Here is a 21,850-nt window from a genome sequence, read left to right as displayed (position 1 = left end):
AGTTTAAATTCACATGAACCTCAATTCAGTATTAAAAACTTAGTTGAAACTAGTGTGTATTTGTGTCACTTGCCATTGACAAGATCTGAGATACCCCACCCTGAAATCCTCCTGGTGGTTACAGGACCTGCTCCCTTTTCTCCCAGCTGAAATGTAGCAGGACCCAAAGCCAGTGCTGCCTTCATAGCAAGTCATTCACTTTGTGACTCGGAGCTCACAATGTAATGACACATCCCTTAAAATACTGCCTGGTTACTGATCAGAGGAATGATGGTCCGTGGTTTGGGCACGAGCCTGAGACTCAGAACAAGAGCCTAGAACTGTGCCACACTGCTCACAGAAAAAGTTTTGGTGAATTCCAGATTTACATATTATATTAACACTGGCTTGGCCAGAAGCTGTTTTTCATTACACTGAATCTGCAAACAAACACTACTACTGCACAGTAAACAAGAGAGTCAGCAGCTTTCCAATGGCAATTGGGCTTTAGCTTCCTGTGGCAGACATGGAGCTGCAATGTAATATTATATGTGACATGGTAAGTGAGATAAAGTTACCACATATAGGGCAATTAGACTTTCACATCTTATGAATGTCCTGTCTAAACTCAATAGTGGACTGTTGGGGGAAAAAAGAGGCAGAAAAGCAACAGCATGGCTCTAGATAAAACACACACTTTGGGGGCAATTATAAGACAACGGCATACTTCCAGGTTCCAGCCCAAGTTACATCACTGTTTTGCCAAGGCTTGGAGCCTAGAGATCCAAGGGTCAGTAAGGCGTGGTCTTCACTACGCGTTTACACCGAATTTAGCAGTGTTAAACTGAATTAACCCTGCACCCGTCCACACAACGAAGCCCTTTATATCGATATAAACGGCTCTTTAAACTGATTTCTGTACTCCTCCCCAAAGAGGGGAGTAGCACTCAAATCGGTATTGCCATTTCGGATTAGGGTTAGCGTGGCCGCATTTGGACGGTATTGGCCTCCAGGAGCTCTCCCACACTGCACCATTGTGACCGCTCTAGACAGCAATCTGCAGTCGGATGCACTGGCCAGGTAGACAGAAAAAGCCCCGCGAACTTTTGAATTTCATTTCCTGTTTGCCCAGCATGGAGCGCTGATCAGCACGGACTGTATGGGAGATACTGGATCTGATCGCTTTATGGGGAGACAAATCTGTTCCATCAGAGCTCCATTCATGAAGTCGAAATGCCAAAGGATTTGAAAAAAATCTCCAGACAGAGGCCACAGCAGGGACTCACCACAGTGCTGCGTGACAAGCGTAACGGAAAGCCAAAGAATCAAATGGATGCTCATGGAGGGAGGGAGGAGGGGACTGAGGACTCCAGCTATCCCACAAGTCCCTGCCAGTCTCCAAAAAGCATTTGCATTCCTGGCTGAGCTCCCAATGCCTGAAGGGTCAAAAGCATTGTCCCAGGTGGTTCAGGGTATATGCAGTTAATTTACCGCCTTTCTTCCCTCCCCCTGTGAAAGAAAAGGGAAACAAATCATTTCTCGCCTTTTTTCAATGTCACCGTATGTCTACTGCATGCTGCTGGTAGACACGGTGCTGAACAGCAGCATCCCCTCCCCTTCCTTTCCTGATGGTAGATGGTATAAAAGGCTTGGAAACCGTCAACATCCCGTGAGTGCTCCTGGATGGCCTTGGTGAGGTTGGCCGGGGGCACCTGGGCAAAAATGGGAATGACTCCTGGTCGTTCCCGGCAGACGGTGCAAAAGGATTGAAAACCGTCATCATAGCAACTGGGGGCTCAGCTCCTCACTCCCCCCCTTCATGTCTAATGAAGATTCTGTACTGCCTGGACTATAATAGCAGTGGGAGACTGCCTCCCCCTCATTTTATCTCACTAAAAAGTCAGGTGTTTCTTATTCCTGCATTCTTTATTACTTCATATCACAAATGGAGGGACACTGCCACAGTAGCCCAGGAGGGGTATGAGAGGAGGGAAGCAATGGGTGGGGTTGTTGCAGGGGCACCCCCTAGAATGGCATGCAGCTCATCATTTCTGCAGGATATCTGGGGCTCTGACCCGGAGCGGCTGTGCTCTCTGGTTCTCTAGACTTGCCCCATATTCTAGGCAGGACACTATTTTTAGACAAAACATAAAGAAGGGAATGACCTGGGGAGTCATTCCCATTTTTGTCCATGCGCCCCTGGCCAACCTCAGCGAGGCCAGCCAGGAGCACCCATGAAAGCAGCAGACGGTACAGAAGGATTGATAACTGTCATCATCAATTTTCAATTGCAGATGGTGATATAGGGCTGGTAACCGTCTCTGCTACCTTGCAAAGGCAAATGAATGCTGCTGTGTAGCACTGCAGTACCGCATCTGTCAGCAGCATCCAGTACACATAGGGTGACACAGTGACATAAGGCTAAACAGGCTCCATGGTTGCCGTGCTATGGCGTCTGTCAGGGCAACCCAGGGAAAAAGGGCACAAAATGGATTGTCTGCTGTTGCTTTCACGGAGGAAGGATTGAGTGACGACATTTACCCAGAATCACCCGCAACACTATTTTGGCCCCATCCTGCATTCGGATCTCAACCCAGAATTCCAGTGGGTGGGGGAGACTGCGGGAACTATGGGATAGCTACCCACAGTGCAACGCTCCAAAAATCGATGCTAGCCTCGGTACATGGACGCACACCGCCGAATTAATGTGCTCAGTGTGGTCGCGTGCACTCGACTTTATGCAATCTGTTTTAAAAAAAAACAGTTTCTGTAAAAATCGGAATAATCCTGTAGTGCAGACGTACCCTAAGTAACTAAAAAGGACTCTTGAGAGAGAGAGAGGAGCGGGAGCGTGTGGCATTTCTGGTGAGAGACACAAACAGGTCTTCTGAGAGTGTCTGAAGTTAGGGCCTTCCGCTTCCTCTCTGTCCAGAGAGGAGCATGTCCCTCTGATCTCTAAGCTCCCCGTTTTAGCAGACAGCTGTTTAAATTTGGGCTGGAGAATGAGGCCTGGTCTACACTAGAAAATTAAGTCGGCTTAACTGTTTCATGTTGGGGTGTGAAAAATCCACACCCTTTGAGCAGCATAGTTAAGGTGACCTCCCCCCTCTGCTCCCCACCGAATTCTTCCATCGACTTAGCTCCGCCTCTCGGGGAGACGGACTACCTACACTGAAGTGCTGCAGCCCTGCCATTAAGTACGTCAAGTGAAGAGAAAAGAAATATGAAAGAAAAAGTAATACAAAATAGATGGCTGAACATGAGAAATAATCCACTAATAGCTACAGGCAAACATATGGGGAGGATGGGAAAATGGGATGCACACACTCCTGCTAAACGCTACTGATTCTGAGCCTGAAAAGGAAGTTGTAGAATAATGTGTCTAAGTTGCTAATAAATGTTTTCTTCCAAGAACACTGAGCAAACGTCATAAGTTGAGCCCAGAACAGAAGGCGGACTAAAGCATGGCTGCTGAAACACAGTCCTGAGTTTTTTCTTTTCTTCTGGAATTTAAACACTGAAGATACCAATTATACCCCAAATCTACGTTCATGAAATTCATTACATCAAAATGTCCGTGACAAAAAAATTCTGGAAGACAGGACAGCTGAATTCACAGTTGTCAGCATTTGAGCAGTTTCATGCCTCAACTCCAGCCCATACAGTTAAATACTGACTGACGTTTTAGCACACTCAGTTTGGTTTAGTTTAAACCTACAACAGGATTTGGAAAAACAAGTAGACTGATAAAAAGGATTATTTTTAAAGAGCAGACACCAAAATGGCTAGGCTTCACAATGTGACTGGGTGCTCAATTATTCCATTTTACTTGCAGAATTAAAAAAAAAAAAAAAAAAAAAAACACCAAACACTTTTCATTTTGGATTGGTCTTAGTATGGGCAATAACTGCGCTTACATGCATCTGACAAAGTGGGCATTCACCCACAAAAGCTCGTGCTCCAATATATCTGTTAGCCTGTAAGGTGCCACAGGACTCTGTCGCTTTGTGCTTACAAAGGGATTCACATACTGTAGTAAGTTTCATTTTATAGAAACTTGTGCAAAGAGGAGTTCAGGAAAAAGTCAGTTTGGAGGTTGTTGCTATTTTCTTTTGCAGAAGAAAGTAGCTTCTGAGTGTTAGTGTGTTGTTCTCCAACATTACAACCATTTGCCACTTAATACCACACATAAATGCAGATGTTGATGCAACAGGTGAGTGGCAAGACTTTCTGTAGAAAGTTGTAGGAAATTCATAAGCGTTGAATCTCTACTATCTCTCTTTACAGTTTTCATCGTTATTTAACTAAGAGATTCTAAGTAGAACATGGCAAACAAGAGGAGAGCTCCCTTCCACATCTTTCAAAGCTGCACATCCAAGTCTGAAAAGCCTACTGCAGGAAATATGAGCTACCCACCCCAACACTGTACATTTGTACAGGACTTCCTTTTCATTTTGGCAAACATTTCTAAATGAACTTCTAGCTCATAACTTACTGGTAAAGCAGGAAAAGCAGCCTCATCTCCTTCTTCAATCTCATAGAAAGTTATAGTTTCTTCCAAACCCTGAGGCTCCTCCCCTGTCTCTGGTACAAATCCGTACTGACATTCCTTATTGACACACTGCATTTGACGACGACTACGGCTATATGAACTTTAGAGAAAAAAGTCAAGACACACACAGGGGTTTAAGCATATTTCCATTATTAAGTTCTAATTATACCTTTTTGAAATGCCCTTACATACGTTGACAGAAGTGCTTTTTACCCACTGTTCAGTATCATGCCATTTTGAAAGCTTATTTTCCCCTTATTTGTAGTACAAGGTTTTGTAAAGAAATTTATACTCACTTACCGGGACCTATAGGAGAAATTGTCATAGCTCTGATAACATCTCTTCCCTGGACCAGGGTAGAATGCTATTTGAGGGCCAACCATGTTGTTCCTGTTTATAAATCGGGCAGATCCCCTAAGATTAAAGGAGTACAGAAAAAGAACACACAAAAAATCCAGTTACCAAGACGTGCCTACAGATCCTCTCAGATGAAACTCACCTGTAGGATCATCTATTAAATACTTGAAGATTAGCTAGGGCCAGAACTGTGGGAGGCCTAAAAGGGAATGAATACTAGTCTTTGTCAGGGTTCCAAGGCTTCATACCTGGGCATTCCATATCCCCTGCCATGCCTCTGAGGAGAATTCTGAGGACGGTAGTGATCATAGGATGCCATATTCCCACAACTTTGAGAGCAATTAATTGGAGAAGAGCGACCTGAAGGAACATTGTGCTGTAGACGGGGTGGAAGAACTGGCTGACCCCTACTATAAGCCACTGTCATGTAAACTTCCTTCCCCCGGACTTTCTTAAACAGTCTCTTCCGTGATTTCATATCCATTTCTGCAATTTCAAAGCAGCACAGAAAAAAAATAAGGGGGGGGGGTGAGAGTGGAAAAGACGAGTTAGGTCTGTTAAACATCCGTACGGATCTACATGACTACCTTAAATAGAGAAATAAGTTAAACTCCAGAGGTACGTTCAGATTATAAAGTAGTGCTAGACAATTCCATACGAAAAATTCTGTAAGTTAATATTTGGACATGGAATATAGGGAAAACAACACTCATCCACCCATAAAAGTGCAACCAAGCGTGTGAGCTTATTAATACACTAATTTAAGCCTTTAGAGGTAGATGAGCAGAATGTTTAATAAGCTTCCTATGCACAGGATGGCCTCCCAGTTTTGGCTAGGCCAAGCCAGTACTCTCATCATTCCAACCCCTCCCTGAAGACCTTACTTTGACTCGTTTCCTATGGGAATCACACTTATGAAACCCTTTATTAAATCATCAAGAAGCACATAAAATCTACACTGCTTTACTATGGAACTGTATCACTGTAGCCCTGCCCCTGCTCACTTCATTCCCACTCTGCTGTTACCATCATTCTTATAACAAAATTAGATAATCTCTTTGGTGAAGGGACCTGGCATTTCTACATTGTCTGTGAAGTGCTTTACAGCCTCTTGGAAGTTTTAAATACTAACTTTAACACACATTCTCAATGGATTTGCTATTTGTAAGTGCCCCAGCAAAATACTCATCAGACGTTCAACTACCTCCATTCATCCCCTCTCCAAAGATGAGTTTTCCTCAATCATTCCCCCTTAAAGTGAGTTTTATATTACCAAATGAATTCAATCATATCCAATATCTGAAGATTGCTACAAACCTCCTTCATTCCCCTAGAAAAAAAAAAAAAAAAAGGCAAGATTCTTATTGAAACTGTGTACAAACCTATTTCTGAAACATAGCCGCCTGCTATTTTCTGATAGTTTCCTCCTTTTCGATTGGGAACCACATTCCACGCAGGGACAGGTGTCACTTGTGTCACTGGTTTTAAGTTTGCCAATGGAACAATATGCCTACACGAAAAATACTAGTGTAAGTAGTGCCACAGGAATTCATGCTAATTCAAGTCAGTGTCTGTCATAAACATACAACTAAGGGTAGCATAAAATCCCTCTTTACCCTGTAAAGGGTTAAGAAGCTTAGATAACCTGGGTGGCACCTGACCAAAAGGACCAATAAGGGGAAAAGATACTTTCAAATCTGCGGGGGAAGATTTGAGTCTGTCTGTCTCCTGGAGTCAACAAGGAAACAGAGAAGGGAAAAACATATCTCCTTAAGCCATATCTGAACTAAACATCTAGTCTTGCAAAAATAGTAAGTAATAGCAAAGAAATTTGTTAGATTACCTTTTGTTTTAGCTTGGGAATTTTCCCTGCGCTAAGAAGGAGGTTTATCCCTCAGTCTTTGTAACTTTAAAGTTTTGCCCAGAGGGGAAATCCTCTGTGTTTCTGAGTCTTTTGTTATTCTGTAAAGTACTTACCATTCTGATTTTACAGAGGTGATTCTTTTACCTTTTCTTTAAATTAAAATTCTTCTTTTAAGAACCTTATTGATTTTTCATTGTTCTTAAGATCCAAGGGTTTGGGTTTGGGTCTGTGTTCACCTGTAGCAATTTGTGAGGATATTATTCTCAAGACCTTCCCCGGGAAACAGGGGGTGCAGGGTTTGGGGGAATGTTTTTTTGGGGGGCGGTAATAGGACTTCAAGTGGTCCTTTCCCTGATTCTTTGTCTAAAATCACTTGGTGGTGGCAGCATACTGTTCAAAGCAAGGTGGAATTTGTGCCTTGGGAAAGTTTTTAACCTAAGCTGGTAAAAATAAGCTAAGGAGGTCTTTCATGCGGGTCCCCACATCTGTACCCCAGAGTTCAGAGTGAAGAAGGAACCCTGACAGTGCCACATTAGAGAAAAATATGATTGCCATCAAGTGTGATCAGATCTTACTGAACACATTCTTCTTTAAATAAGAACATAAAAACAGACAGTTTAGAAGTGTATGTACAGCTGTGTTAGCCAAACCCAGGGGACACTTTAAATAGGTGAAACCGCGTTATATCGAACTTGCTTTGATCCACCAGAGTGTGCAGCGCTCCCCCCGGAGCACTGCTTTACCGCATTATATCCAAATCAGTGTTATATCAGGTTGTGTTATATTGAGGTAGCAGTGTATGGCTTTTTATCATTTCAATCCATGCGTATAGTAATCTTACTCTGAGATTTTTCAAAGATAGATGAGGGTGAAACAAGACTCCCCCTGCTATAGGTATGTAACTTGCATCAATGGCAACTTCATCCTTTAGAGACAGACCCAGTGTCAGAGACAGAATCATCCCTGTAACAGCATTGGTAACATGCATACTATTGTAAAATTTGTACACGAGTCAATGTTTCTCTTCCCTTTTTAAAAAAATTTTTGGATCCCAGCATTATCTTGGTTTTCAGAGACTAGCCAGCTACTCTCAGGATTGTTTTTAATTCATCTTTAATCCAGTCTAACTCTTGTACACTGATTAACTGAAGGGCACGCTGCAATACCTGTTACTTATAACAGGCATACAGCACCAGAGTTGTGTTTTTTTAATCTTAAAGATAACAATACAGATTGATTATCAGAGGTAAACTTGGGATGTGCCAACAAGTGGCATTTTTGGTTGATGTGTGACATCTTACAGCATTTACAAAACTCCCAAAATTAAGGAGGAAGGGCAAGGAGAATTGTCAGAACAAAACTTCAAGGACTAAAAGCAACCCATTATTTAGCTGCGATGCAAGTCCCACCCCTAAAAAGTTCTAGAAGCCAGTTGTGTAGACTCATTGTTCACCATGAACTCAGCCCAACCAGCAGGAAACTCTTCTGTTTTCTATCCACATGGTAGGTAGATTATACCTGGAATGTTTTCAGTGAAAACCCAAGAGGTGCTACTCCTGCCATCTCCTACTGGTGGAATGGTAGCTACTGCCAAGCTGTTAAACTGGTAAGGAACTGGGTCTGGTTTTTATATTTTATATTCTGAAAAGAAACTGAACCCAGAGTTTCAAAACATTCTGACAACCACAATTTAAACATCTGTTGGGGGAGAGGTGTGTATGTGCAGACTCAACAAAAAGGAGGATTTCAGCAAATAAGAGACAGCTCTAAGGCTGTCTCTAGATTGCTTACTTTTCTGCCAGCTCCTCAATGAACACGGTCACCATGTTGCCATCATGTCCAACTTCCTGGATATGAGCATTGTAGTACTTACCCCCAGGCTCCAGACGAACCTGAGGAGGAAATAAAGGGGTAGCAGGTAAACACAAATGGTCACACGTTAATGGTGCTCTGGTTCCCCCCAACGGCTGGTAACATAAGAGCTGTTTTCATGCTGCTCACATATCACTGAGTTAGCTTGAGAGTCTTGGAATACCTCAACCCAGCACTCCCTGCTCTACTCAACACAGAGACAGAAGAGTGGGCAGCAGAGAGAGAGAGAGACACACTGCAGGAACAGATACAAACAATGAGAAAAAGAATAAGAGAAGCCCTCATGGATGGAAGAAAGGCAGGGAGGGGCCAGATCAGAACCAAAACTGCCTTGTACGATTCAACAACTAAACTAAACAGGACCCATTGCACTAGGCACTGCAAAACTCATAACAAAAAAAAAATTTGTCCATCTTTCATCACTGTTCTGCTGAGGTTTGCGTACAGTGCCAGTCACTGTGGCCTCTGTGTATTTCAAGAGTTCAGTCTTAAACTCCTCTACTTTCAGGATTTATAGCACTGGTTCATGGTCAGCTTTCAGGCACCCTTCCCATGGACTATCTAGTGCTCGTTTGGAATTTACAGAAAGTTATAATTTAAAAAAAGTAATTTCAGATGACCTCATCATATTTAATTGCTATAAAAAGAGAAGAAGTCTCTGAAGAACCTGAGTTCAGATGTATATTAAGTCATAAAACTTATTTAAGGCAACTTTAATAATTCATCATTACTGAATCTGCTTCGAGTACTAACCTGACATTTGTCTCCTAAATAGTACTGTCTCCCAGCAAACACCATGTAATCAGTTTTTTGAAGTTCTACAAGAGATCCAAGTGAAAGTTTAAGCTAGGTACTGTTCTTCATTTTTTACTTATTACCCAGAATTGCACTCAAGGGAACCAAGTATTATAGGCTGAAATGAGTGAATTATCTCCTGTATTTTCCTGGACATTATGTGAGCACTCTGAACTACCAAATGAGACCAGTAGTCCCTTCCAAGGCTTGAGCACTAGGGAAATGTTGCACTCTCCCCACAACTTGGGATGCCACAAAACAGTGACAACTCCCATATGACTGAGAGCAGCTGGGCTTTGGAGGAAAAAATTGTGCCTCCCAGATTGGCTTGCATGCCAAAGAATCACAAAGCACTTTACAAAATACATATGCAACAGGATCACTTTGCTCCTCACTGAAATTCAGTCCCTTCTGGGACCAGTGTGCAGCAATACTGAAATTCAGTCCCTTCTGGGACCAGTGTGCAGCAATACTATCTGGCCCAAAATTTCTATAAATAAAGAATGTCCCTTTCTTCTGAGTCAGCACTGAGGCTATGTGTAGTTACACATCACAGGGAAAAGCAGGCTGCATTCACACTGGTGTGTAGCTACATGCATCAGTGAAAGGCTCTGGCAGGGGTGGGAGGCAGTAGGGAACTGCTAGAGTCTCCCTCTTCCTGCCAGAGCCTTTCCTCGCTGTGAGAAAAGGCTCTGGCAGGCTCTTGCAGCAGAGAAAGGCTCCAGCAGTTGGGGGGGGGGGTCAGGGGCACCATTGTAGACAGAAGAGGCACTGCATGTGCAAGTAGAGATCCATGCAGGGTACATACACACAGGGTTCAGGCATGTCTTCACTCTACTTGCCTAAGCAGCACCTCACTGTCTACACTACTATTAATACCCGTGCTAGAGGTATATACACATTCTATACCTCACCAAAAGGAGCATTCAGCGTAGCTATACTGAGAGTCAAAAGCCCAGCCAGGCATTAGGGGCTGCTGTGTTGATGGAAGAGATGAAAACACCAAATGCTGACCAACTGTGATCATTTTGTAAGGCGGGATGTATCTGGATAATTGTAATGTACTTAAATCTCCCTGACAGGAAAACTCTGAAAAAAAGTTATTCTTCCCTTATCACTCCTAAACTTCTGTATAGCGCTGCTGCACACTGGGAACTGGCTGCTCTGTTTAGTCCCAGAAAGGACTGAACTGAATTTCAGTGAAGAGTGAAGTGAACCCATTGTTGTACTCACAATTTGGGGCTCTTTGGCATGCAAGATGAGATGTGGGGAGAGTAACATTTCCCTAGTGCTCAAGCCCATGGACAACTGGGAAGGAAGGGACCAATTGTCTGATTTGGCAGTTCAGAGTGCACACTAACCGCTAAGTGACCCTCATCCTTTACTGTTACTCTGAACCCAAACGCATTTATGGAATACAAGCCTTTGTGCAGACACTGCTACCATAAATTAAAAAAATTAAGCCCCCAATTTTACATTTGAACACTATCTGAAAATAGCATTATAAGATGATACTCTGCTATTGCACTTAGCTTTCCTGAAACCACACATTTTCTAGTCCAGAACCAATATATTTTCCTCAACAGAACAGATTTCAGGAGCATGGACAGACGTCATATAGGATTGAAAGTACTCTGCTGGTTGCTTAGAGATGAGAATAAGAAGTTTCTGGCTGGTAACAGGATGTATGCTGCACAGATATGTTTGCTGGCTTAGACAATGCCCTTTACATTTCCGGTATGTGTCTATTTGCTCAAGCCCCTGTGCAGGTCCAACACATTTTACAGACTGATTTACAAGTAACCTCACTGAGCCTCAATAAAACTTACTGTTGGCCAGGAATTTACAGAATATACAAATGATTTTTTTTAAAGGTACCTTTTCTGCTGTCCAACCAAACATCAAACTCTACATTTCGATAGATCTCAGGGTCCAGGGCTTTTAGTACTTTATAGGGAAAAGGCATCTTTGACGGATTTTCTGGAGGCTAAAAACAGAGTTAAAATGGACTACAATTGAAAGGGTTTAAATATATGGCACACTTTTCTTTCCTTGCAGAGGTTCTAATTATTCTAAACAAGCATATACACTGTCTTCCCTGCCTCTTTCAGTTCCACTATGACATGTAATTAGTTTGTTTCAAGTTCAGAATCTAAGAAGAATATGAACAAGTCTTTAGGTATTATGGATTCTGACGCTTGAAGACAAAGCAGATAAATAAAAATCACATTGAAGAAGTTGACCACAGACTCTATACTGATCTGCTTGATTTTAGGATAGAAAGTTTTTAGTTACTAGGTAAAAATAGGGAAGGAAAAAACTAATGAGGGCTGACTTTCAGAAGCTGCTGACCACACAACTCCAAATCAAAGTCAATGAGTGTGTGTAACACATACACATACACACACACCTTGGCTACACTTGCAAGTTACAGCGCATTAAAGGAGCCCCGGGTGTACTAGCTCACTATGCATCCACACTGGCAAGGCATGTAGAGCGCTCTGACTCCACAGCTAGAGCACTCCTGGTACTCCACCTCGGCGAGTAGAGTAACATTTGATGCGCCCCCACAGGAGTGCTCCAGCATCAGTGTGAATGAGGTGTTGCATTACTGCACTCTGATCTGCTTCTGGAAACATCCCACAATCCCCTTAAGTCAAGTGGCCACTCTTGTCATTGTTTTGCATATGCCCTTTGAAAGCTCCATTTGACAGCCTGCTGCTTATCTGCTCTGAGACAAAGCAAACATTACTGTGGAACGGTGTGTGAGGGGGGGGGGGGGGGCGGGGGCGAAAGAGGTCTGCTGCTGTCTGAATTTACAAGACAGCATGCTGACATGCTCTCAGCCCCCAAAAAACCCACTCTCCCCCCCATATACACCACACACACACACTCCCAGTCACACTCCACCTCCTGCCCCCATTTGAAAAGCATGTTGCAGCCACTTGCATGCTGGGATAGCTACCACAATGCACTGCTCTCTGTGGCTGTTGCAAGAGCTGCTAATGTGGCTATACCAGTGTGCTGGCAGCTGGCAGTGTGGACAGACTGCAGCACTTTCCCTACTGCGCTGTACGAAGGCTGGTTTAACTCAAAGTGCTCTACATCTGCAGGTGTAGCCATGCTCTCACACACACACACACCTCCTTGAATGTTAGTTAGAGCAGTGTTTCAAGCCAGGCCTGGTAAAATTGAACAGCACTGTTCATTTGCCTAAAATAAAATTAGATTAAATAAGAAAATTAGAAGGTTTCTAGGTAAGAGTCCAGATCAGGGCTTGTTTGCCAAATACTGTTTTTAAAACTTGTTTGGTTTTTTTTTTTAAAGCTAGCTGAAGAACAAGAAATTAAAAGAAGAGATAAAGAACACCAGGGCTAAAAACTAAACATGCACATGTAAGATGGAGGAAATTAAAAAAAAAAAAAAAAAAAGTGTAAATCCCCAACAGCAGCATTTCGAATAGGAAGGGCTGATTCAACCTTAATTACAGTATCATGAACACTAATGAGAAAGAATTAAAAGGATTCTCCCTTCATTGCCAAACCTTTGCCTCTTCAGTGCCTTGTTTGAGTTTATCTTCAGGTGGGTTGTCAGTATCATTGCCATCCCAGTCTTCCACTCTAAGCAATTTAAAAATAGGATTACAAAATACAGTGCAAGATTTCTGGCCAGCACTGAAATCAACAAGATCAAACTGGTTGAATGACTTAATAGAAGAACCATGGTGCCATCAAGTGATAAGATACAAGCCAGAACTTAACACTATTACAATGTAGTACAACAAATATGAAGTTTCGCACATGCAGCACTCAAACACGCTAAACCTTTCCTGACTGTAAATGAAATGATCTCTCCCCCAGCCACTTCCGTTCAGGTCTTCCATGCAGTGGCAGCTAACGTTTTATGTTTAAGGAAGGGTCAACTCAGTTCCATTCTGCAAACTTCAAGACTTCTTCAGTTGTTCCACTCATGGGCATTAAAGGAATTAAAGTATAATAGTTTCTTGCTAAACTAAGCCAATGATTCTGATTACTCATGATTTGTTCAGCAAGAAGGTGCCATCTGACTATAGCCAGTGGGAAAGGTTGCTGCTCAACCACCTCACTTCCCAGTCCCATGGAAAGCAAGCTGCTTTTTCCACAATGTGCTTACACTCTGGCTCAGTACAATGACATTGGAAAATGGACGCAGATGTTCCATGTGGCAGCTCAGAACACTACTAGTAGACTAGTCCCTCCAACACCTTTAAGTGATCAGGTACCCTTCACAGGATATTTTGTTTTTAATCTAATACCTCCTTTCTGATGAAGTTTTGGACGCTTTCTCGGGAAGGCAATCAAAGTTTGCATCCTCACTTCCAACAGAGACACTGTTTCTGTTCTTTTTGGCCCCACTTCGAAACATCTCAACTGCAGTTCTCAATTCCTCCTCATCCATGCCAAACACATCTTTGTACAGGATCTCGTACAAGACAGCTGGGCAAACAAAGCACACAGAACCCAATGACTTGGTGCCAGACAGGTGACCTTAGACTAGCGGATGTGCACTTTGTGGACTTTCACAACATACCAATTACACTAAACTCCATTAATAATGGTTAATGAACTTTCCACTTTCATCTCCCTTCAGCACCCCTCTCCTCTCGAGAAAGAACGTTGTTGATAAGTACGTATATACTCCATCATAAGCCGGTTTGTTTATAAGTCAACACCCCCTCCCCAAAGATGGATAAGTAAAAATGGAAAATTTTTATGACCTGTTCACAAGCCGACCCTATAATTCAAGGGCCAGCAAACTTTGGCTCCCAGGCCATCAGGATACGACACTGGCGGGCCTAGATGGTTTGTTTACCTTGAGTGTCTGCAGGCACAGAGGTAAACCTAAGTAAACAAAGTGTCGCGGCGCACCAGGTGCTTACCCTGATGGGCTGGGACAGCAACTGGTGGGGAAATGGACCCCCACACTCTCCCCATCTCATCCCTTCCCATCTTATCTGGGGAGGATGTCTCTGGCCTAGCCACAGGCTGCTCCGGCAGGCCAGGCCGAGTGGGGCAGCTGCAGGCTGCCAGCCCCAGAGCTGCAGCTGCTTTGGAGGCTGGGGGGAGAACAGTGTGGCCAAAAGCAGAGAGACTCTGGCCCTGCCTCTTCCCTTTTGTCTCTGCTGCCTGTCCTTGCTCCCTCTGTTGGGGGGCGGGGCTGTGTCCCACCTCTCCCTCTCTATACCCATTCATAAGCCGACCCCCTTCCCTGGTGCTTCCCTTTTTTACTAAAAAAATTCAGCTTATGAACAAGTATATATGGTACTTCACATACTCTATTAAAAATAGTGTGAGAGTTAATTTACCCTGGCAAACAGCAGCATCTGCCTGAAATTGTTTTGTATACACAGAGTCGTAATGGCCGTTACTGGAACAACACAGCAAGATCTTGGAAAAAAAAATAAAACCAAAAAGCTTTGAGGAAGAAATGAAAGAAAACCAAAAACATTTTCTATTTGATGTTCTAGCGCATGACTACAAATCCTTTACTTATTCTTAAGCTAGTGCTTTAATTCACTGTCCAAATAATGGGTATGCTTAGTATAAATACAGTGTTCGAAACAAAGTTGATCCCTATAAAAAGGGATTGTAACAAGTGTACAAATAAGTTTGCCTATTACCCACATGAATACTGTTTAGTCATCTCATGAACTGTTGAAGGTCAACTATGAGAGACTTTACTGTGAGTCAGCTACCTTATGAACAACTAATGGTCTAGAAGTTAAATGCCAATCAATCAATCACTCTTACATTTAGAATCCCCAAACTGCAAAAACTTATTGGCCCACTAGTATCAAACTAGAGGAAAAGCTATTTCACAAGGAAAAGCTAAATACAGAACTTTCCCTACACCCTTTAATTGTGTCAAAACCTCAAGTGGGTTTAGACTATCTACTGCTGTACTAATAATGCACAACCCACAAAAATCACGCTAATTAATTTATATTCAGGAGGGAAAAAATACACCCCAGAAGACCCCAAAATCTTGTCTGCTCCCTTTTGGAGGTGGGAGAAGAGTGCCCTTTCTTCACCCATATATTTGTCTAATCTTGCCACTTTCCCTTTGTTCATAAGCAACTCAATCCAAGTGTCTCATTCTAGCTAGTGAGATTAAAAAATAGCCACAGAGGACTGTATTCAAGAACCCTCACTCCAGAAAAGCTAAAGTTGATCAAATGGGAAGACTCCTGGGCTCTAATATTATAACTCCTGCAGCCAACAGGAACTTAGTCTAGCAAAAGATTAACTATTGTGCAAATGAGAGTATTCAACTGTGAATGAATGAAATAATTCATTTGTGGAGCATTAGCCTTGTTGAAGTTAGCATTGTTTTTGGTTTTTTAAGTGTGCAAAATGTGCAGACTTCACTGGAGTTACAAGAGCAAAACTGAAGTGACAAGCTCATTAGAAACGAGTGAAATTAGAGTTATCTAGGAGTGGGAGGGTAGAAAATTCGCTCACATCTCCTTACCTTGTCTTCAAAGCCATTGTTTGTAGCATAGGTAGGTGGCTTTCCAGGGTACCGGTACAGAATAAAGTCTCGACTAGGCAACAAGAGAATTGAAAGAGCACGCTTTAATGCAAATACTTGTTATGAAGACGTTTGAAGAGAATAGTCTGGAGAATCCACTGTTGGTTAACAGAAAATGGAAGCAGAATATTTTTCCTAACAAGTGAATGTCAATATAAAAATGTAAGCAATAACTCAATTCACAAAATGGAACCATCTACTTGAAATAAGAAATAAATATTTGGTAAAACCTACAGTGTCTGGTTCCAGATAATAAAGATCCATCTTATGAGGTCAGGTATTTCCGACCTCAAGACAGATTGCTCTGATAGTGAAGCAATTAACTCTAAATGAAGTAGATCCAAAAGGGTTAAAATCTTAGTACAGGGTGCCATTAGAATGTTGTAGAAGTCTAACTGTTCATTTTGGACTGGAACAGGATGCAAAGTGTTTTAGAGAGTCTCTGCCATTAGGCTCCTAAACTGTTTGTTCAGAAGTGGAAGTATATATATATTTTTAAGCAAAACAGTGCTTGCAGTAGATTCAAATGTCAAGTGAAATCATAATTTATTTTAAATGCATTTCTAGGCTTACACTCTGCGCAGCACTTCCCGAATTTTCAAGGACACCTCATATAGTGAGCACAGTTTTACTTGTGTGTTGGCAGTTAACTTACATAGCTAGCATTAGATGTTTCCAGTGCACACAACTCCACATCACTTCCCATCAGTAAGTCTCTCACTAAATTTTTTTTTTTTAAGTAAAGATTTCAGTGCAGACTGAAGGCTCTGTGAATTATCAGAGGGTAGTATTGCCTGGGCAGCAGCAATGAAACCTCCAGTAGTCAGGGTTAGCTCAATCTCCATGGCCACCAGGTCTTTGCCCTCTTGTGAGACTTAATGATGCCAATTCAGTATGTTTCAGGATGTGGGATCCTCCTTACCTGGAACTGGTTTGCAGCCACCCATTCATGTAATAAACATTGAATGGCAGTCACTCCTAAGCCAAGCTGGCATCAAAACTAGATCATAATGGTCCCTTCTAGCCTTAAAAATCTATGAATCAAGAGATTCTAGGCCTCGCAGCCTCAGCCATTCACAGCACAATTAAAAAAAAGGAAGAACTTACTTATAGATTAGTGATAGAGCGCTTATCTCCAATTGGCCAGCACTTTCCTAAGTGTATAAAAATATTTTGATATCATGTTAGCAGGTACAAAAGTAACTGTTCTTCATCAAATCTGTAATGGAGCTGACCACTGAGCCTGCACTGCAGTACTTGGAACTCTATACTGGCTCTCACTATACCATTACTAGAGCTAGTCAACATTTTTCATGATTTAAAAAAAAAAAAAAAAAAAAAAAAAAAAAAAAAAAGCATTTTCTGACCAGCTCTAACTACTGGGTAAAATTCTTAGCCCCTATCTTCAAAGCTCTAAAAGTCTCACACCAAGCTCTATAAAAAGGAGTACATCTAAATATACTGCCCTCTGCAATAACTGTATTATTTACAGTTTACTCCTCAATCTTTAAAAGTTAGTGGTAACTGTAAAACCCCTCAGAAACTGCCTTAAAAATACTTACGGCACTGAAGAAAACCCACTGAGAGAGAGAGAGAGAGAGAGAATATCAATGTGAAGTGATTATATACTCCTCAAATACTTCAGTTCCATCTTTTGCAAAATTTTGATTCCTTCTACATCTGGAAATTTGTAAAAACATGAGGGTTCCTGAAGAGAAGATCACGGACATGGGACAATTAAGTATTCAATTTTTGGCCAATAATCCTGGGCAGAGTTGCAGCTACACTCTACTAGCTAGACCTGTAGCAGTTCAAAATATTTCTTTGATAAAAATACTAAATTTGCTTTAGATACTCTTGTATCCTGCTCATGTTCACTAGTTAAAAATCTTCAAAGAAACAATAAGTTTAAGAAAGAATGCAGGTTTTCCCCCAAAATCTAGAAAACCAAAGCAAAATTTGTCAAACATTTGCTATGAATTATGCACCCAGTTTTGTAACAGCCTTTTAAAGGTCCAAGCTGACAGGACCAAAGTTTGATTCCCTCAGGTTAAATTACATTAAATTACATTGTTGTGGTTTTAAAATGCCCCTTTTTTGCCCACAAGCAAGAATTAAGGCCCTGATCCCGCCATCAGGTGCAGAGTCCTACTGCACTCACACAGCGTCCTATTGAAATCAACAGGGCTCTGTTCAGGTGCAAGGGTCCACCTATGTGGATCTGACAGCAGGACTGAGGTAAAAGTTAACAGGAAGAAGAGAAATAACAGTCAAACCCACATTCCAGCAAACAATCATGAGCTTTTTTGAGCTCAGCCTCAGGAATATGAATCTAGCCTTACCTTTGGATCTCCCAGCCGTTCCAGATATTTTTCAAATGATCCTTCCACATACTTAAAAAGAAGATATAATGGATTTAATCAGCTGCATATCGTTACTAAATCTGCTGGAAACATTAAGAGTCAGAATTTGCTCTTCATATTTAAAGAGTTTAGAGGAAAACTGAAAATTTCTCTTATGTGTATTACCGTAGTGCCTAGGAACCAAGTCATGGATCAGGACTACATTGTGCTAAGTGAGGTACAAACAGATTGTAAGCTCCTTGGAGCAGGGACTATTTAAGTATAAGACAACAGATTGAGACAGACAGTTGAGAACGGGAGCACTACAAAGAAACAATGAGACCATATTGGTCAGCTTTAAAGCAGTGGTCTTAGCACAACAGCCTTCAAGTTCGTAAGACAAGTAGCCTTCCTGATCATGAATGATTTCTCCCTTTTCCCTACATTTAGGAACAATTGCATATGTATGTGCTTCGTAACGGAGGTAACTTCTTGCTGAAAAGCTATTTTATCTATACGCACTAGATCAAATGGAAACCCTCCCCCCCTCAAAGTCAGAATTATAGCAGTGTTTCCTCAAACATATTAAGGAAGCACATGGGAATGTCGTATCATATATAAGGTCTGGAAGGTCGAGATATCATGCACATGAACAACTAGATGTACAATTTGGTTATATCTGGGTCTAATGCTTTGGTCTGAAAATAGTTTAATTTTAACAGTTTGCCCCACCTGCTGCCATTCAGTGCATTGCAGAAGTGACTTTTCAAGCATGTTTGTTTTTAAATTGCAAGGTAACAATTTTAGCTATTATCAAATTTTACATCTACTCCTCTAGTTGAAAAGGGATAGCTTAAGGTTGGAAAAGGTAGATATCCTAAAATACATGTGTGCAAATACTAGCATTGCTCACCCCAGCCCTTCCTCCTGAGGCCAATACATTAAATGCTACCTTGTTTGCCTTACCCAATAAGAGAGAGAGACAGTAAATATCTTGGCTGCTCTGTATGGAAGTTAAAATATCACAGCAATAATTGTGAGTAGTAACTTGTGCAAGTGCTGGTCACCAAAAAAGTCTCTTATCTCACTATTATGCAACATGTTTGAGTCAGTTGGATGTCTCCCTCCACCCCAGTGGTAGCTGCATTTAAGAGGGGGTATGTACATAGTGTACAAAGCCCTTAAATATCACTTGATGTGAAAGGCTGTATTATAATACTAAAAGAAGCTAGTTTATTGTTTTATCCACAAAATAGATAGCATTTAGAATTGTTCCCTTCGGATGCAGGGAAAGCCATTCGTGAATTAGAGTTCAAAACAGCCAGTAGAGTATTCAGAATGCTCTTCCAGAACCAAGTTGTTTCAAAGCAGTCACAGGACCTGTCTATACTGGTAAGTTTACCTGGATCAGTGGTTGTCAGCAACATGGTACATCATCATCAGCAACAAGTACATTTCCTAATATTCAGCAGTATTGTAACAAACTTGAGGCTAGGTATACAAAGACACTGCAGTTGTCGGCAGGGATTGAATTTGTGATCTTCTGAACGAAAACCACAGACCTCTATCACTTCAGTTAAAGTAGAGTCTTCACTGGGTGAAAACAGCAGGCTTCTACAGTTGAAGTCATCCACTGGAAGTGTACAGTGACATTAAAGCACGTATACCACCACAGTTAAAGAAAGAGCCATGCAGCATTCCACTGTCCTTAGAGATGCAGGTTTTACTTCAAAATGTATAGTTTCACAGGCAAGAAGTTTCAGTTTCACAAAGATAGCTTATTAATGTTTATACACTACTGTAAATCACAGTTACTGATGAGAGATCAGATGTTTAGAATAAATGTATATTACCTTTTACAAATAAGAATGTTGTGCCATATAAATATATTTCCAAGGGTTAGAAACAAATCTAAAGTTGACTAGAAGCTAATGGACAGTATACAGAGTAAGGCAAATGAGAAAGCATTTTACCCTCAACTTCTCATCTTGCTAAGTACTAGTTTAAACCTGTGCTTGGTCAAAACTTAGAAACTAAAAACAAAAAACAAAGTACAGTGAAATGTAGGTTTTCAGTGCACAGATCTACATAAATAATATGTTTACATATAAACACACCCATTATTTACTAAGCGTACACATAAAACTTTGCATATCATAAATACACAAGTCTACTTACAGACTCAAAGTTATGTTGGTTTTCCCTCATAAACGAAACACAAGCCTTCCTGACTTCCATATGATGGATCTGACAAGCAAACAGCTAGAAAAACAAACAAAAAAAGTGTTAAAAAGCACTGAAATGAAAAGTTTGCAGCTAATTTTTAAGTTCCACTTTACTCTAAGGCTCCCTTTACATATAGTTTTACATCAGTGGTTCTTAACCAGCAGTCCAGGGCCCCCTAGGGAGCCATGAGCAGGTTTCAGGGGGGTCCTCCAAGCACAGCCAGCATTAGAGTTACTGGGGCCCAGGGCAGAAAGCCGGAGGCTCGCTGCCTGGGGCTGAAGCCAAAGCCTGAGCAACTTAGCTTTGCAGGGACTCTGTGGCATAGAGCTCCAGGCAATTGCCCTGCTTGCTGCCCCCTAACACCAGCCCTGGCTTCTATATGCAGAAAATCAGTTGTTGTGGCACAGGTGGGCCACAACATTTTTATATCGGGGCGGGGGGATGGCTCTGAAAGAAAAAAGGTTGAGAACCCCTGGTTTACATTACAAGGTGACTATATTATAAGCATGTTACAGACCTGAATAACACATACTATAGGTAATTATAAGCACACCATTAGATGACAGATAGTTGTAATCAACCTTTAGACCCATTGGACTAAGTGTATAGAAAGTGATTATAGTCATTTAATAAAACCTTTTATAAACTACTTATAAATAGAACCTCAATATATAGCATGATCCTTTTTGGCTGCACATCTGTGCCTTATGGTATTTGCCCATACATTTTTGGGTGGAAGAATCTGAAGTTGCTAAAGGAAAATAAATGATTGTTAATTAGGTAACCACTGGTAGAATATTAGTCCAAATGAGAACCTTTAACCCAACCTTTGGCAGCTGGGATAAAAGGTAAACTAGACCCCAGCCACAGCTCATTTTGCAAACCTAGAACTAACCCACAGTTGTGTAAGGGACAGAGCAGAACTAGAAACTTTTATCCAACTCCTGCTTCTCCAGCTTTGGGAACGGAGAGAAAGATGAAGATTATTTCAAAGCCAAAAATACAACTTTGGCAAATGATGCCTAAGAATCATAGAATAGCAGGGTTGGAAGGGACCTCAGGAGATCATCTAGTCCAACACCCTGCTCAAAGCAGGACAAATCCCCAGGCAGATTTTTGCCCCAAATGGCCCCCTCAAGGACTGAACTCACAAGTCTGGGTTTAACAGGCCAATTCTCAAACCACTGAGCTATCCCTCCCCCTTTACCTCAACCAACCCCATCCACCCTCCACTCCCAAAAGAACACAGGTGGAACCCCACTTACAAGTTCATCTGGCTCTTTCTAGGAGAGA

At 41.7% G+C, this 21,850-nt stretch overlaps 1 protein-coding gene across 1 annotated transcript in view; it reads right to left on the bottom strand.

The window, feature by feature from the left end:
• Positions 1-21,850, bottom strand: part of ALG13 (ALG13 UDP-N-acetylglucosaminyltransferase subunit) — a 64,045-nt gene that overhangs the window by 23,613 nt on the left and 18,582 nt on the right. Inside the window, exons 7-20 of the mRNA XM_050965223.1 lie at positions 20,510-20,593; positions 18,332-18,382; positions 17,097-17,143; positions 15,930-16,002; positions 14,764-14,845; positions 13,714-13,894; positions 12,964-13,039; positions 11,298-11,406; positions 9,378-9,442; positions 8,544-8,644; positions 6,271-6,398; positions 5,137-5,374; positions 4,832-4,945; positions 4,475-4,631 (exon numbers count right to left, since the gene is read on the bottom strand). Coding sequence (XP_050821180.1) covers positions 4,475-4,631; positions 4,832-4,945; positions 5,137-5,374; positions 6,271-6,398; positions 8,544-8,644; positions 9,378-9,442; positions 11,298-11,406; positions 12,964-13,039; positions 13,714-13,894; positions 14,764-14,845; positions 15,930-16,002; positions 17,097-17,143; positions 18,332-18,382; positions 20,510-20,593 — 1,506 coding nt within the window. The remainder of the gene's footprint in view (positions 1-4,474; positions 4,632-4,831; positions 4,946-5,136; positions 5,375-6,270; positions 6,399-8,543; positions 8,645-9,377; positions 9,443-11,297; positions 11,407-12,963; positions 13,040-13,713; positions 13,895-14,763; positions 14,846-15,929; positions 16,003-17,096; positions 17,144-18,331; positions 18,383-20,509; positions 20,594-21,850) is intronic.

This window comes from Gopherus flavomarginatus, chromosome 8 (genome assembly GCF_025201925.1).
Source record: "Gopherus flavomarginatus isolate rGopFla2 chromosome 8, rGopFla2.mat.asm, whole genome shotgun sequence".
Taxonomy (NCBI): domain Eukaryota; kingdom Metazoa; phylum Chordata; order Testudines; family Testudinidae; genus Gopherus; species Gopherus flavomarginatus.
This window is presented reverse-complemented; position numbering and strand designations above follow the sequence as displayed.